We start from the raw sequence: 17,954 nt of genomic DNA, 5'->3' as shown, positions 1-17,954 counted from the left end.
CAAATCATCACGTCGGGGTCACCAAAATATTCCTACCCATGTGATCTTGTTAATCAAGTGCTCCAATTCCTGTATTTATGTGTATGTAATGTATCTTTATTTTTTACCATTTCTATGGATTATTTTTCCAAGTGTATGAGCCATGAAACGAACCTTTCATTATGATCCCTTTTTTTCTGTGGGTCTTAACTGTGTGGCCTAATAACCATATACATATAGGTACATATATTCGCATTCGCTAGTATCTTTATTCGATGCCCAAATAGTTCAAATTGATTAGCCAAATGCCCCCAAGCCCCCATGAAGATAAATAAGCCGCTGTAAAAATAAAGTGGAAAGGCCAGCAATAGCAACAACAACGGACTACTAACTAACGTCATGTAGAGAGCTAAACTGAGTCACACACACACACACATATGCAGAGGAAACGAAAAATTGAAAATATGCCAAGTAAAATAAACAGTTATTGAGTTGACTTTTTGACACTTCCCGCTGCGATAAAAACCAAAATGGAAATGGATACAACACCTGGGGTAAGCACACACTCACACACACACACACACACACATTGGCATTGGCATCTGGATCACAATAGCAATTGGTTTTTGTTTTTGTTTCTGGCTATGGTCTATTAATTAAATTAAATTTCAATATAAATTCAAATGGCCAAAGCGTGCGGCATTTACGAATTCTAATTGGGGGCCGAGTGCGAGTCAATTATGTTGGGGGTACCCTGGGTAAATAGGAAAAAACAGTTACAGGTCACCCACTCCCCTACCCTTGCGAGTTTTCCAGTTGCCCACCCATTGTGAGGGACCCCCATAAGTCAGAGCTAATTGTTTATTTATGGAAAGCCATGATGCCAGTTGGGGGAGCTCCTTTTGCCAACTCCTTTAACGCCTATTCTCAAATTTCATTAATCACGCAAATGTTTATCGCTCAGTTGCCAGTTGCCAAACGAGCAAACCAAACACACACACACACAAAAGCTGTGTGCAGTGCAATAGGAATTCTATGTTTTGTGTAGTGACCAGCAGTAACACTAAAAGCAACCAGCAAACAGCTCACCAGGAACAGGAATAGAACATGAACAGGAGTCGTGGTCATAATTTGTCTGCAAACTAACGAGGAATGGGCGTTGAATGCTCGCTGTGGCATGACTAAAATCATCATTATGACTAGGTCCAACTTAGTTCCCTCAGGCCCATCGACCTTCTCACTCTGATTATGCTTTTAGGTTCCTGTTGCAGTGCTTCAATTCTGTGTGAAAGGCCAGCAAAGTAATTTGAGGGACTCTGGGAGTGTGTGTGTGTGTGTGTGTGTGTGTGTGTGAGTGGGTAACAAGGTCTCATCATTAGAGCAACACGATTTCAATGAAGCGTTCAGCCAACTTCGAAGTAGGGTGCTTCATGAGATACAGCAATATTATGCACAAGAAGGGAAGAAATGAAATAGATAACTTCTAAAAATATCGATAGTTTTTTGCAGTTAATCAACGTCTTTTACTATGTAAATTAAGGGAACTTTGGTTGTTTTTAAAAAATTTCGATCTATATATTGATTGCGGACTACAAACAAATTCTATATAAATTAGTCAACTGAATATAATGGTAACAATTTCAACCTATTCAAAATGATATCAGGCGTAATCGATGTATTTATTTAATCCATATCCTTGAAATCGTCTAATATTTATAGTGAATTTGCAATAGGTACCCATACACTTAAATGTTTGCTTCTACAACTATGAACTAAGGTAAACATGTTAGGTCTAGCCAATTTATCGATATTTATCAACTGGTGAATTCATTTTAAACATTTCTTCTATAAATTACGGATACGACTAGTTCAAAGCCCTTTTAACTGTTCACTGAATGATTTTTGAAAAATAATAGCTCACGACTGAAGTTTCAGTTAAAATAAAGCCAAGTCTTCGACTTTTCCTACTTATCGATATTTACCACCACGTAGAATCATTCAAAACATGCCGTCAATGCATATTGAATACCCCTACTTTAAAGCACATTAAACTACTCGTTGAGAGACTTACAGGGAATCAATTTAAACACTCTGAAGGTGATTTAGTCTACAACTATTGCCGATCCCCTGCTCTCTTGGCAATCTCACAGGTCACTGCTGGGGCAAGCAATGCTTCTGTCTAATTTAGATATCAGTGAAAGGTCTTATCAGCTTCATATTAAAATAAATGCCCCCACGACACTCGTAACTTATGTCATTTTAGGCGTCAGAATGTCTCCGCTCTCCCGCAATACGGGGGAGAATAGAGAAGGGAAAGACATGAAGGAGCCGAGCAGACACCATGGCAGACGTTTGGCCTATTAGCAAGGCAAATTTTTTTCCGCCCAACTGGCGAAATGTCGCCTCGACCTGGTCCAGGGAAAAAAATTGTAACTAACAAAAGTTAGACAGAGGATGCTCTTGGGCAAGTGTGTGCAATACAATCTTGAAACTTGAATAACGGAAATAAAAATTATGAGCACGAATATTTTAACGTTGTTTGACCTCATTTGCATAAGAAAAACGTTAGGCGAGTGCCATAGTGCCCACAAGATTGAAACTCTGGGAGGGGTTCCCCTCTAGGGCAAGTCTCTGTATTTGGCCTCGAACGAAGGGCACGCGTTTAGTATAGAACTCCTCCTCGAGCTCCTCCTCCTTGATGGCTTTTACTTGCCATCTTGCTTTACCCTGTGCAGTTTATTTGTTGTTTGGGCATTGTAATTGATAAGTTAATTTACATTTTTATTGAATGGCCAAAGCAATTGTTGAAGGTGTCGTTGTTGCTGTTGTGCTCTTTGTCACGACAAGGTCATAGATGTGGGTAAGGGACTGGGATTCAGAGAGTTTTGCATATTTTTAGCACATAAATTTACCTGAAAATCGACAAAAATGTTTTACATGCTCAGCAGGGAGAATGCTTTGAACATTTTCCTACAATTGAAAGCATCTCTTTGCACCACGCAGACAGAGAAAACTTTAATCAGTCTTAAACAGATTTCACTTTAATTCATCACTTGATTTACCCAAAAGATAAACAAGACCAAAACCTGATTAAAACTACAAATTACAGTACTTGCTGGTTGAATATCAGCCATCAGCAAGAGCCGCAACAACAACAACCGGCTATAATAATAATTGAACTTCAATTAATCACAGGGAGGCATCAACGCGGTCCTTTACCAAGCCCGTCATCGCTTAATACTTTCGAGACCACTGAGAGACTTTTGTTTTGACGAGCTTGTCCCTTTTCCTTTTTTGTATGTTGTCGCTGTTATTGAATGGCGTATCCAATGTCTGGGAGTCCAGCCAGATGCCATTATGGGTCTTAAGGCTCTTTAATCATAAACACTTTAAAATTACACTGCAGTGGCGAATTTTCGGAAAAAAAGACTGCCTGTCTTTATGAATGAAATCTTAACAAACTCTGCAAAACTGACATATGTAAGTGACTTCTTATCGCCAATGAAATTGGCGAAGAAAGTACAAATAATAACCTCGACTATTTGATGTAGGCGGAAGAATACCGAAGAATACATTTTACTACTTTTACTCTAAAAGTATCAAATTAGAAGTTTCTTGTTGACAATATTTCCGCTTTCCATGAAAGCAAGGACATATGTACATACTTGCAATCCGAAAAAAACTGGATAGGAACTTTTAGTCCTCAGCAAATTTCAATTAGCTGCTGTCATAGGTGTCAATAATTGAATTATCTCTCAGTCGGAAGTTTCAAAGAAACAACAAAGCCATATGTTAGCCTTAAAAGAGCTTCAACCAGATAAAGTCATTTCAAGAGAGCCAAGAGAGAAAGTGTAAAGGCCAAGAAACTTGTTTTATCCAAACGCAAAAAAGCAGTTCAAGGTTAGCCTTGGACAATCTCGACAGGGGGGCACCAGGTGGATTTGATGCATCAATTGAGTGGCAAATAGAAGAGCTCATTCTTGAAGCTCTTGATACTACAATTTCTATGGAATAACAAATTAAAGTCCATCATAATATTACAAATCTAGACCGTCATGTGATCAAAAGCAACCCGCTCTGTTCTCTATCAACTTCAATAAACAAATTTCTCAACTAAAGGAGCTCAGGTGACCCTTACAAGGATGATGATGATGATGATGTTCAAAACAAATAAATGCTAAAATAAATGTTGCCCTTTTTTTTGCAGAAAGAAGAGAATTCATATGTTGAACTTCATTGAGATTGACATTATTGATGGGTTTCAAGTGTTTTTCTTGTTTTGGACTTGAATTTATTTTGTTTTCTTTATGTTTTCACGTTTTTAAATTGCCCCATTGGGTTGTCTTTGACTTTTGTTGGATTGTTAGCAACCGATTGCCAACTTAATTGCTTCGTTGTGGGTCTGGTCTCTCTCTCTCTCGTTTTTTCTGATTGTCGTTTTTGTTTTACCTGGAGCCACAGCTGAGCCTATCAGAGACGCATGGTCAACACAGGGGAGGAGGACTGGGGGGAAGGGTCTGTCAGCAAAGGCCCTAGGTGGTCCATAACGAGCTAATGAAATGCGAATTCAACAAAAATGTGGCCAACCGAGAAGACGAGAACGGACTGAAAACTGTCAAAATCCAACGAAAGCACTTGTTAAAGCGGCAAAAATACAAAAATAAAATAACAAAATAAAAAAAAAAGGAAAAATATATATGTATAAACCTCATGCAAATCGTATGGTAATTGCTGTCGTCTCGTTGAGCCTCTTGTCAAAAAGGAGTTGAAGTGTTTTGTAAATGCCAGCAAAATTCAATTACAACGAGCATTTTGTACATATGCATACATGGATGATTCAACTTACACATGAGTTTCAGTTTACCCTGTCAAAAATATGGAAAATGCTTAAAAGGAAGATTTAATTGATAGTGATTTCATTGCCAACTTTACATACATGATTTTTGTAATTGGGATATATACGAAATATTATAGTTATGTTTTTTTTTGTACATAATAAGCTTTCGATGTTTGATGTTTCGACCACAAAAGACCAAAAAGGATAGGTTTTTTTCCAAAAAGGTTGTATTTTGGAATATGTTTTTATATATTTACATATAATTTTTATATTTTTATGGGAATTTGGATTTTGGATATAAAAAAGGACCTGTTCCAGCAGCCAATATCATAGTTAAGTAGTGCAAAATTATTTTTTAAATTTCTTAGAAAAGATGTTGGTTCTGAATAGTTTTTTATACGAAAGCAATGAAGGACTTAAAAAACTTATGATATTAGTTGCCTAAAATGTTAATACGAATTTCATTAAAAAGAAAGAGAAAGTTTGCAGAAAGTTTAAGATTATTCAATGATGCTATTGTGAGAAAAGACTATAATATTATTTTATGTTATTATTATTTTATGTAAGTCTTGAATTAATATTACAAATCTTCAATACTTTGATATTATACGTAAATATTCTTACCTAGTTATTATTTAATTATTTATTATTAATTTAATTATCTTAAACTAATATATGTATATAAGATTTAAGCCGAAATCAACTCAATGTTATCTGACTGAGAGATTCAAGTCTGCTGCTTTCTAAGAAAGCCTTTCTTTCCTTTTAAAAAGTCGAAAACAAACTTAGTCACCCGTCTAAATTACTTTGACTATTACAATACTGAACTAGTGCAAATGAAGCAAGAGCAACAGCAATCCTTGACATTTGAGTACGACTGTGAAACCTACGATAAAGTTTACCTTTTAAGTTGTTTTAAATAAAAATTAGTGTTGATTGATGAGAGCAAGTCGTCCTACTGCGAGATAAAATCACAAATCAGGTAAGTTAAACCGCAAATCTCCCTTGGAGATATGCTAATTAAGGCATTGCTTACAACCTGATTATGTCGCCAGCGAATCGTGGAGTGTCGCGTCGTGTTGCATCGCAGCGATTAATTAATGAAAGTAACTTTTTATACAAATAAGCCTAGGACTTCTGGTGTTTGGCTGAAAACTGGTTGCATCTATTTTTAGAAAAAGCGCGAAGCAGGTGGAACTAAGGTGAGCGCATGGTTTGTATTGCAAATCTAGGCATAGAATGGAATCATGGGCGTTGGTGCCTTTGCTTGGATACCCTTGGACTGTCAATATCGTTTACGACTAGACAATGTCATCATCATCAGTGAAGTGGAGTTGGGTTAGCTCTCTGCTGACCACACACATTCTCACAATATAAGAAGAAGAAACAACAACAACAATAACATCTTGTCCATGTCACTCACCTGGCGTTGGTTGACACTTTTTCGCGTCCACACGCCTGTTAATCTGCTCATGCATATCATCATCATGATTCCAAGCTAGCCACCTCGAGGTCGCAATGACTTGACACTTTGCAAACAAACTTTTGAGTGGTTAGAGAAGGCCTTTGACAAAAAAAAAAAAAGAGAAAAAAACTACGGAGTAGCCCTCAAAATATCGTTTACATAATGCTTTCTGTTCGGCTTGTTTCTCAAGTGTTTAACTGGATTATGTTTTCTTTCACAGATCATTTGATTGAGGCGATTCTTTAGCCGAAACGAAATCTGATAACAACACGATTATGAGGTAATAGATTTCGAATGATATTCTCTTTTTACATTTCAGTGATTCTCGAATTTTCATTTTTTTTGCTTCCAGCTCTGATCCCTCAAAAACCATTATTGGAGTTGTCTGTAAAAATGGCATTGTCTTGGCTATCAATGAATTGAATCATCATTTTTTTTACGTGGGCAATGCCATTTAGTAAGTAAAAACTATCTCGACTTGAAATCTCTACAAATTCAACATCTCTACAATTCTCAAAAATCTTAGATAGGCATTTAACATTTAAATCCGTTGGGTAACAGTTGTCACAAGAATACGAACTGGTATACCTTTATAACAGATTATTCGATCATTATAAAAATCTGCAGGGTTGATTAACGTTATGCATCTTGCTGTTTTTGAGTTCTCCACACAAAATTTCCCATACTTAAGATCTCTTTCCTAAAAGTAACAATTGCATATCCAAAAAAACTTTTTCAAATATTATTTCTTATATCTTGCACTCTAGTTTCTGTTCTGAAAATCAGCCCAGTCATCGTGATGCCCTAATGGCTATCTGTAAGAAACTAGAAGAATACAGTCTAAAAAGTTACACTAAGATGACGGTGGAAGCGGTGGTTAGCGGGGTGGTGAAGGAAGAATACGAGCAGCTAAACAAAAAGGAACTATTGTTAGCTGGTCTGGATTCAAAGGGTCTACATCTGTATGCCTTTTATCCGCTTTGTGGCTGTTCCAGTGTCAAATTTGTTGCTTTGGGCGAGAGATCTAAAAAAATGAACAAGTACTTGAAAAAAAAATGGAATGCTGATTTGGATCTTAAACTTGGCGAGGAGTTGGCCCGCAAAGCTTTTCACTTGGGTCTTACGGACAAAGCATCGGATAATTCTAAAATGGAAATTGGTATAATATACATGAAGCTTAAAAAAGATGACGATGAGTTTAATGAATGTTTTTAACTTTAATAAATTGATTTGATGAAAACTACAAAAAGGCTAAAAAGTGTGTACACATTTCTGTTGGACCCTGTAATAATTAGTCACATTTCTCAGCACATTTTTCTGCCGAGTTGACTATCTAAAAGCCAGAGGGTCCTGGCCTATGTAAGCACAAAAATGATTTATATGCCTTAAGGTAGAGTATAATTAATAATGATTAAAAGCTGGCGCCCATCAGCAACAACAACAACAACAACAACAACTTTTGGTCATCGCTTTTTCCAGGGAAAATAATAAGAACGAAAAGTATACCTATGCCCAAGATCCAGATCAGAAATCCACTGGAAATTGCTGGCGCCCTCAAGGCATCAAGAGATATCCAGCTGTGCGGATTAACTTGAATTTATATATATATAAATATATATGTATAGTAAGGTTGCATTTGAATAATTTCATATTCGAGCTGATGTTGGTGGGGGAATTTTGTGCGTGACCAGGTTTCATTTTCATTAGCCTTGTTTTGGCCTCTTGTTGCCTGTTTCAGTCGTGTGTTCATGTGTGTGGTCCAATTCCATTGACAGCTATCCTCCTGGGTGGCATTTAGGCTGTCTTCTCTTGATTTTCACTTTTAGTTCAAAGGATGAAGTATGAAAGAAGATAAATATATATCTGAGACTTGCTAATTGATTTCTACTTGGTTAACTGCTCTAGCTAAAAACAGAGGAAGAGTCCTACCCAGTATACTCTTTGATAACAAAGGTTTATGAATTTCGGTTAGCAGTTTGAATTTGTTTTAGCTGAGACTAACATATCGAGGTTATTTTTGGATAGACTACCGTATTACTTCTAGTTGAGAATTATACCTAAATGAAACGAGAAGTGGATTAGCCAATATGAACAATAACAATGTCGAAATATAAATAATGCAAAAAACAGGAAAACCAAAATTTCTACATGATTCAAATGACATTTTGATTAATTCCGTTTACTATTTTTATGAAAAATCAATCTCACAATTATTTCGGGACAATAAATTGTTTTTATTAGTGAATTTTCCTCCTCGTGCTTATTTTGCGATAATTTTTGCAACTCAAAAGGGTAAAAACCCGTCATCGTAAGCATAATAAACCATATATTGACCATTTTTTATTGCAGTGTCATAATGGTAATTATATTAATGACTTATTGTTAGTTTTTTCTGCAATTCGTTCATGGGAGCAGGTTGGAGAGAATACTCATAATGATGGCAAGTTGCCCTGCAAGTCGATTGCGACTCTTTTATTTCGTTGTTGGCCCAGTTTTTGGTTAACAACTTTCCATACTTGAAAGTCAGTTCATCTTATTCACACTTATCTTGCTCTATCTTATCGTAACTTGTTGCACAGACTCGGGGTGAGAGCGAGTGAATGTACTATAATATATCAATTCAATATTTGTGTAAACTCAGCCACACAAATAAGCAAATATTTATAAGGCATCTGCCTGGCCGCTCCCCCACTTCTCTCTTTTGCCATTTTTGGGTGGAGTAAAAATAAAATGTCAATGCCATGGAACGACGTTAACAGCACGAGACATTAGACACGAAAATCGAAAATCAAATATTCGCCATAAATAAAATGTGGCAAGTTCCGAGAACGGGAGGCATCTTTTCAATAATATTTCGCTTTCAATTTCTTACACCGCTCCCCGTGCAGGCAAACAAAAATGGGGGCGGGGTAGGTGAAGGACAACTGAATACGAAATCGGTTTGCCTGTTTGCTTGATATCTTATTCTTTACCTCCTTCTTGTCACCTCTCTACCAATGCAATGGAGGGAAACAGAAATTGTGGCACCTCCTTTTGGCGGCTCTCGAGGTAGAAATATATTTATGTGCATGCAACTTGCAGGTGTGACAACATGAAAATTTATCTGCGGCAGTGTTGCAGCTTCATCTTCTCCAGTACTCGTGCACCCCTCCCCCCCTCGACTACCATCTTTTGCACTTTGGTAAAATATATGAGAGTGGCAAACATTTCGCGAAGGTCTTTGCCGTCTACCAAGTGGATTTATATGCGAACCAGGGCAGGGATTGTATCCTTAATGCGACGTTAACTTTTGCAAATCTGTTTGCTGAAAGCAAATATGATGGCAACTATACAGGTACATATAGTAATATATGTACATCTTGGGGCATTCTATATAGAGTTCACCTGTTGCCGACCAACACAACAAGATTAACTGTGCGAAAATTGCAATGCAATCAGAGTAAAGAAATGATGCAGTTGCCCTTGAAGAAAATATCACTTTCTTCTGGCATGTTAGGTAAGAAGTTTCAAACAGAGAGGACCTAATGCAATATCTCTAATATCTAACTAGACCATATCCATAAGTACATCATTTATCCTTCATATTGAAACTCGCCTTTGTTAGGGTATACAAACTTTACTCGAAATGAACTTTCCTTTAGAGTTAACTGACATAATTTGCCATAGCGTGAAATTTTTAAAATTCTTTCAACAGACATACAAAAACCAATAAACCTTAACGCCTACTTTACCCCCCTTTGGGCAATTTGTTAATATTTCTTTTGGTTGTCCACATCTTTTTTTTTTGTTGATGTTTTCTGTGCATAATTATTTATTGTTGCTGCCTTGCTAACTTTAATGAAATTGGACATGCAACATAAAGTAATTTATTTTTAATTAATTTATAAATGCAGCGACATCAAAAATGACAGCCAGCAAGAGAAGTCGACGTCGCCGTCGACGCCGCAGTCGCAGTCGACCGAATGTTGGCTCGTTTCGTTCGCTTATCCCTTATTCCAGTGTATTCAGAATTAAGCCTCAATCATTTGCATTTTTTGTTGTGTGTTTTAAACTCGTAGATTTCATTTTTTTACATAATTTTCATCTCTGTCTCCCTCTCTTTCTCTCTCTATATATTTGGTTTGCCGCTGTGTATGCAACAAGCGGCACGAAGTGTCGTTGACAGCCATGTCATCAGCACTTTGAGCTGCTGCAGTAGCATCAGCAGCCATGCCACGCCCCGCCATTGCAAAAAGGCGGCAGCAATTTCATTAAAATTTACTGCACGTTGCAATAAAACAGGAAAAAAAAAACACACACACACAAAAATGTATATACAGAGCGAAAATCGGTAAAAAATTGTTGCGGTCAATTAACGTCAACAACGAAGCTGGTAACCCTGCGGCAATACGGCAGATTCCCTGCCCCTACCCCTTCATCAGGCACCCCCCCAAAAAAACCATCCGATTCCTTTGCTCATTAACAGCCAACCATGCTGACTCCATGGTTTTGTTTATTGTAGCTGCCGTGAATAAATAAATAAATAAAATTTCATTGACATATGCTTAAATAAATAATAGAGCATATTTTAAATTATTGCCCCTCTGGCAAAATATTGGATAGAGCGAAATTGGGGAAGGGGGACAGATGCGAATCGTAAACTTACCATATCCTTTTTGGCATTGTTGTGTGGCGTGAAATATGATCCAGACACTGGCCACAAGACCACATCGAAGCCATTGGCCATGGCCATCATCGCCATCAGTTGGCCATCGGCGCCCAACGTGGCCGTCGCAGTCATCGCTCTGCCCCATAATAAACTGCTCTGAGGCTATGTGAATAATTTTTTAATTTTGCCTCAACAATGCGCGCCCAGAAGCTGAAAAATGATTAAAAAATTATATACAAAAATAAATGAAAATAAATTTAATCTTTTATGGCAGTTGCTAAATGAACATCAGAATTTCTGATAACGGTTAAGATGATAGCTTTTGAAATTTTCGTTGATTTTCTTAAACCATTTTTTAAATTTTTAAATCTGTAATCTTTGTCACTATTGGAGAGAAAAGTAAAATTCCTAAGCATTTTCTGATTAAATCACATAGAATGGAATATAATGAAAAAATTCAGGGCTCGATTTTGGAAAGACTGAACTTTTCATGCCCTAAAAAATTGGTAAACCGTTTAAATTAATTTAAAACAGCTATAAAATCGCAAAATTTTTACCTTGAAAACTCGATTTGGCATTAGAGTGTTCATCTATTTCAACTTTCGTTCAATAAATTTAAGATATTTCAAATTGATAATCAATTTATAAAGAAGTTTTTTTTATAACTAGTTGAACTCTGTTAGTCTTGATGATTAGACTCAAAGAAGTAACTAGAACAAAACTACTTAAATCTGTCTTCTATTTAAAGTTTCTAAATTTTCATTCCTTAAATTTAGTTTGTTCAAATTTTGTTGGCAATGCACTTTCAGCGCCTTGAGATGCTTTCCACTTAAGATACAATACTAATTTTATTTTTGGCTAATTTTCGCCTTCTCTCTTGCTCACTTTTCTTCACTCCCTCTCTTTCTCCATCCCTTCCCCCTACCGTCTATCTGTCTAATTTTCTTGTTTGCTGCTTTTGTTGGAACAAGTTTATTTTACTTTTTTTTTTTTGGCCAGCTTTTAATTCTAATTTTTATGCTAGGGCAATTTTGACGCTGTTGCTAATTTGCTTTCAACTTTCAACTGAAAATTTTCTAGGGAATTACTAGAAACTTCAACGGCAACGCCAACGCAAAAGCCAACACCAACTAAAACTCCAACTTGGAGTCCAATTGCAACTGCTTGATGATGATGTGAGTTGATAATCTTGTCCAGATTGTCGCTACCAACTTTTCGCAAGTGAAGATTTATTCCCTCACTTCTTTTGAAAAGTGAAACTAAAAGTTCTATAGCGAAAAGTATTCTTTAAAGAGTTTCCTTGGCTCTGTTTCCTTTTAGTTTTTGTTTTGGTTAATGACAATTGATTTTTTTCCTTCTTCTCTGGTTTCACCAGTTGAAAATTGGCTACATAATGCTACCCATTTGGACAATAAATTCATTTAGTTTGTACTAAAAATTATTCCATTGTTGCACAATTATGCGGAAGGAACCAATTAGAGTGGGGGAAAGACTGGCTCCAAAGCCGCGTAGTAAGGAACGCAGAATATTAAATTTCATTTTATTGCATGCTAGAGTTCATTATGTTGCCTCCAGCTCCGATTCCTGTTCCTTCTCCTTGGCTCCCCATGCCAACAGTTTGCTGGTGGTTGCCTTCGCAAATTCAAATTAAACACATAAACGTTAACGCATATTTGTTTGTTGCTATTGCTGTTGCTGTTGCTGTTTCTGTTGGTGTTGCCGATGTTGTACGGTTTCTCATAATGAAAACCATGCAACGCAATAAACCAATATGTGCAGAAACAGAACAGAAAAACCAAAAAGGACAGCATTGCAATTTTTCACAATTTATAGAGCGAAATGAAGGCGAAAATGGCTATGCAAAATTTTAATTGCTGCACGTAACTTAAATTGAAATTGAAAACATTAAACATAAACATTTTGAATTAATTATGAACAATTTAAAGCGGATTTCATGCACTTTGAACCCATTTAAATTAAAAGTCAAATATTTTCAAATAAGTTTAGAAATTTTGGGAAGCTTTATACAATTTTTAAGTGCTTATAGACAAAATATCAAGAGATCACATCAAACAAGGGAATTGATAGCAAAATTTGCTGTGCTAATATACACAATCTCCTATATAAACCCTTCAGAAAGGTATAAGTTTAAAGACTAAAGTTATGCCTAATTATCTAAAAGATAGAAAATTATATTAAGTTCACTTGCTCCTTATGCTGATACTTTAAGTCGAAAGCTGTTGATGAATATGCTGTAAGATTTATAGAGGACTTGAAAGACCTTTAAAGGATTTTAAACTGATTAAATTTGAACTACTACTTAAAAGGTAGTTACTTTTCACTACTGATCTAATTTACTATGATACTTCGAGGTGGTTTTAGGTTCAGAAACTAATCCATCTTGCCTTCAATATGCAATGTTGGTCCTGTTCCTCCTAACACTCAAATGTTGCTGAGGTGATATCTCTCGTTTCACTGCGATGCGTTTTTAATGCATTATTGCTTAACCTTTTCTACCTTTGTTTAAATTTTCAAAAAAAGATTGCCAAATTAAAAAAAAAGGGTCTGAGAGTGATATTTACATGTGCATATGGATGATCAATGGATCTGGTTCATATAAAAGACATATCTAAAATCTTTAAAAATGATATGAATTGAATCCCTAGACCGCATGTCTTTGAAGAAGTTTAATGTTGAATGTTAAAAGAACTTTTTCCGCTTTGATAATATTTCACTTGATTTTGCTTGCCACGCCCCTCGGTTTATTTATTTTTTAATAGTTTGAGATTAGTCTCGAAAAGATAGAATGTTATTTCTATGGTAATTAAAAGGCATAAATAAAGCAATATCTGAAGTTTAGCTGTCCCGTGGACTTAATTGATTTACGAGTTTCAATAAAGGCGTAGATGAGAGGCCATCATTGCCAACAGCCCCTTGCAACCCCTCCCCCCCGTCCCACACTCTCTCTGTCCCACTCTGATAGCTCTGTCGAATGTCGGCAAAAACCTAAAACAAACTAATTTCAACCTAGGATAGAGTCGAAGCAATAAAGAATTTTTACGATTAACTGGACACAGAAGCAACAGCAGCCACACTAAGACCATGACTCGTTCGCTCTATGAGTCTGCTGGATGAGTGTGACGAAGTGCAGAGATGGGATGAAATGAGATGAGAATGAGTGGACTATGTCCACGACGAGTTCTTCAATTAGTGTAAACACAAACGATGACACCCAATGGTGGCCCAAAGTGGACAAACCGAGCCAAGCAGCCAATTTTCAGGGTCCCGAGACACGCTGACACTTTAATATTTAACGCCCCTGGGAGCAGACCAGACCCAGACCCAGACCCAAACCCATACACGGACTCAAACCGAGACTCAGACAATGATGGCGACAATGGAAATGCTGCAAGTAACGCCAACATATTCCACGAATATGTTCGTGATCATAAAATTATAATTTATGAACAAAAAGGAGCGGACAACTCACAAACAGAGAGTGAAGGGTGAAAGGGGGACTATTGGGGGGGTGGGGAGACGACCACTTGGCTTATCTGGTGTGGGGCATCTAAGTGAACACATATGGAGAAGGAGCGAGATGTAGATGCAGATGTGCAGATGCAACCAACGACAATGATGACAACATTGACGGCGATTTTGGAGCGAGGCTTGTGTCAATTTCTCAAGAGAGAGAGAGAGAGAGAGGAGAAGGTATCACGAGGAAGCGGCAAACTGATAAAATGGGATGCTGCCCCAGACCCGGTTCCTCTGTCCTCTTCCCCCTTCACCTCCTCCTGCTTTGGGGGCTTTCTTATGAGGGCTGATTGTTGTTGTTGTTGTTGTTATTGTTATTGTTTGGTGCTGGTTTCCTGGAAAGACGCCTTCGGCTTCTTCAGCAATATTTTTCATATTTATTCAGTCTTTCGCTCATGCTCTTGGAGAATTGAAGATTGGGGATTGGGTATTGCCTGCCTGCCTGCTGAAGATGCGCTTGACATTGCTGCGGGTTGGGCCATGGTGTTACCGAAGGGCAGTGATGATGGTGGTGGTGGGGGAATCGGTGGTGCGGCCAAACTAATTTGCGGGTTCTTGTTGCGTGGCATCGTTTGCAATTTCCTTTTTGCCTTAGCTTTGTTCAAAGTCTTTTTTGTTATTTCGCCACGCCTCCCGTTTCGACTTTTTGGTTTAATAATACGAACTGAAGAACTTCTGAGCTGTTTGTTGTGGTGGCCAACGAATGAACGCAAAGGCTAACCAAACCTTCAGGCCACAACCGGCAAAAACTCTTCAATTTCATTTACTTTGTGTTTAGTTTTAGGTAAATCTCACTCACTGCGTCCTTAATTAAATTCCTTTTCATTTTCACACCAAGAAATTTGCACAGACAAAAAACGAAACAAAAACTTTGTCAATTAAATGAAGAAAAACATTTTGCGATTGCTATTTGCTTTACTTGACAGACTTTCAGACGTCTGATAAAAGAAATTGAAACTCGATGCGATATTTCAAAGTTGGCTCAATTTCTTAAGCCATAAAGCTCTTAAAACCTAATCAATCTATTTATATACTTATTGATGGCAACTGTTTTACGACATTCTTTGCAAGTATTTATCTATATTTAATTACGTCTGTGAAATTCAAAAGAAAAAATTCTGTTTACATGGGGAATTCGGTGCCAGGCTGTCTCGAAGTTGGGAATTGTATACCCTTTGCTTGAAAAATGTATAAAGATAATCTTAGTACTCAATATTTTCGTGGATCATTTTTGGGATATAAGACCCTTAGCTTTAACGACTTGAAAATCTTCAAATGTTTGAATCAAAACTTTCTATATCTATACAAATCGAACTAGTACGTTCCTACCAATATAATTACCCAAAACAATTACCTACATAATTTTAGATCAAACATTATTCTCGTGTTGTTGACCAGTTGGAAAATTATGAGACAATATGATGATAGCATTCAAATTTCATTCAGATTCTTTATAATGGCAAATTTTTACGAGTAAAAAATAAAAAGTATTCCATATATTATAATGTGGGTAGTCTTAATTGGCAGAATGTATAGATCAATAGGACTTACCCGTACCCGTACACGTACTTACTTCTTAAGTGATTTATATGTTTTAGTCATTTGAAAATTCTGAAAAAATATTTGAACTATGAAAATTTGACAATTTTAAAAATGTCATTTGAAATCCTTAAAGTGTCCTTAGTTTCAAGCACTTGTGCATACTTTATGTGCATATGTATTTCTTGTGTTAGTTTGAAATGCTCCTTTGGGGCATAAACCTGATGGCTCTCAATCGCAGTTTGCTGTTGCTTTTATTCATTCACACTTGAGGCACTTTTGCGTTCAAAGTATGTAAAACCACACAATGCACTTCTCCAGAATGCTTCTACTCCATCTACTTCAAAAACTAAACCGAGTTCAAAACCATAACAGAAGGAGGAGGTAGAGAAAATGAAGACCAAAACCCATTTGCCCAATTTCTTGAGGATTCTGGACGAGTGGCTCTTGTCAGGCCACTTGAAATGAATTTTCGTGAGTGCGAAATTCTTAACCAAATCAAGAGTTTTGCAATTGTGTTGTTTTTTTTTTTGTTTTATTTTAAATATTTATTACAACATTTTATGAGTTGAGTTGAAGTCTGCTCGATTCTCTGCTGCTTGAAGCAGCGAAATTAATTAAAAACGCCCACATTTTGGCGATAAATCAGGGAAAACGACAGCAGCAGCAGGCGGTTGGGCACACACACACACACATCCTCGTGTGGTGCCATAAGTCGTCTGCCACGCCCACGTCCGTCTGAATAGCCGCCATCCCCCACCACCATGGGCCGTCAGCCCCCTTTTTTTGGTTTTGGCCCTTGCCCGTGTTTACTTAAGTGCCACTAATAATCCATTGTTGGCTTTTGTCCTTGTCGCTTGTTGTTGCAGCTGCTGTGGCTCAGCAACTTCAGACCCCGAATCCCCCTCAACCCAAACCACGCCACTCCACCAAAAGCCACACCGATCGAACGCAGTGAAAACCAAAAGAAATTGCATGTTTTACAAACAGCTTTAAAAAGCGACCAACAAAAAATAACAACAACAGGAACAACGCCGTTAAAGAAGTTTTAAAAACAAAAGTTTTGAGTCGAAAACAGCTTTTTTTATGGGTGTGCATATGCGTGTGAGTGTGAGTGTGAGCGTGTGTGTGTGTGTGTGTAGTCCTTGCCAGCCCTTCTGAGTACTTAAAAATTCAGATTTATTTATGTTTTCCTTCGGCTGCTCTTCATATTCCCTTCACTACACTGTAAGATTGCAGTTTATTAAAATTATATACATTTTTTCATCATTAAAATTTACATTCTGTTAACTTGTCTTACTTGTCAGTAAATTAGTGTACATAGTTGTTCTGAAACCATGTAACTACTAGACTAAAATGAGCTATAATTGTACCCTTAACAAACTATGGACCCATGTCTGATGGTTCTTTTCCTTTACTCTTACTTTATTCCAGAAATGATATAGTCTTAGAAGAATATTTAACGCCATTTTGAAACCAGAAATGCATCCAAAATTATTCAAAAATACTCATACATAGTTCACACTCCGAGAAGTTCTTTAAACATTTATTCTTAAAGTATGTGTGGGAATCGGGGGATTATATACATTTCTTTATTTGCTTGCTTTTTGTATTTTAAGTAACCAAAAAATCTATCGAGATCGACCGCGTCTAAGCCAACTCTATGCCTTTTTACATAGAGGATCATTTCCTTCATACCACAAAAAGTATTGAACCAATTTTAAACAATTTTAAAAGTCTTCTATAATTTTGCCAAGTGTATTGAACATTTTTAGCTTGTTCGTGTTATGCTTCCCCGTCAAAAATGTGTTTTAAATTAAATATTTTGTCGGTTTTTGTTCGTTTTTCGATTTTTTGCGAACGCAAAATTTATGCAGATTCTGTTTTAATACTGACAGTAACCATTGGAGATCCATTTTATTTACTTATGGCGCCAAGTGGCAATTTTGGCA

The 17,954-nt window shown here is 36.9% G+C and overlaps 1 protein-coding gene across 2 annotated transcripts; it reads left to right on the top strand.

Annotated features, from left to right (window-relative positions):
* The first annotated feature begins 5,663 nt into the window (after positions 1 to 5,663).
* LOC111519822 (proteasome subunit alpha type-2) lies at positions 5,664 to 7,525 on the top strand. Of its 2 annotated transcripts, XM_023181895.2 has the most exons (5): positions 5,664 to 5,798; positions 5,872 to 6,018; positions 6,502 to 6,561; positions 6,634 to 6,738; positions 7,049 to 7,525. In XM_023181895.2, exons 3-5 carry the CDS (start codon positions 6,557 to 6,559, stop codon positions 7,494 to 7,496), a joined length of 558 nt encoding a protein of 185 aa, XP_023037663.1. In that variant the 5' UTR covers positions 5,664 to 5,798; positions 5,872 to 6,018; positions 6,502 to 6,556; the 3' UTR covers positions 7,497 to 7,525. The 2 variants fall into 2 exon arrangements, with proteins under 2 accessions (XP_023037663.1, XP_046865976.1); XM_047010020.1 differs by lacking the exon at positions 5,872 to 6,018 and having other exon boundaries at positions 5,665 to 5,798.
* The last annotated feature ends 10,429 nt before the right edge of the window (positions 7,526 to 17,954 follow it).

Source organism: Drosophila willistoni, assembly GCF_018902025.1.
Source record: "Drosophila willistoni isolate 14030-0811.24 chromosome 2L unlocalized genomic scaffold, UCI_dwil_1.1 Seg196, whole genome shotgun sequence".
Taxonomy (NCBI): domain Eukaryota; kingdom Metazoa; phylum Arthropoda; class Insecta; order Diptera; family Drosophilidae; genus Drosophila; species Drosophila willistoni.
The sequence above is the reverse complement of the archived record's forward strand: the minus strand, read 5'-3'. Positions and strand labels throughout refer to the sequence as shown.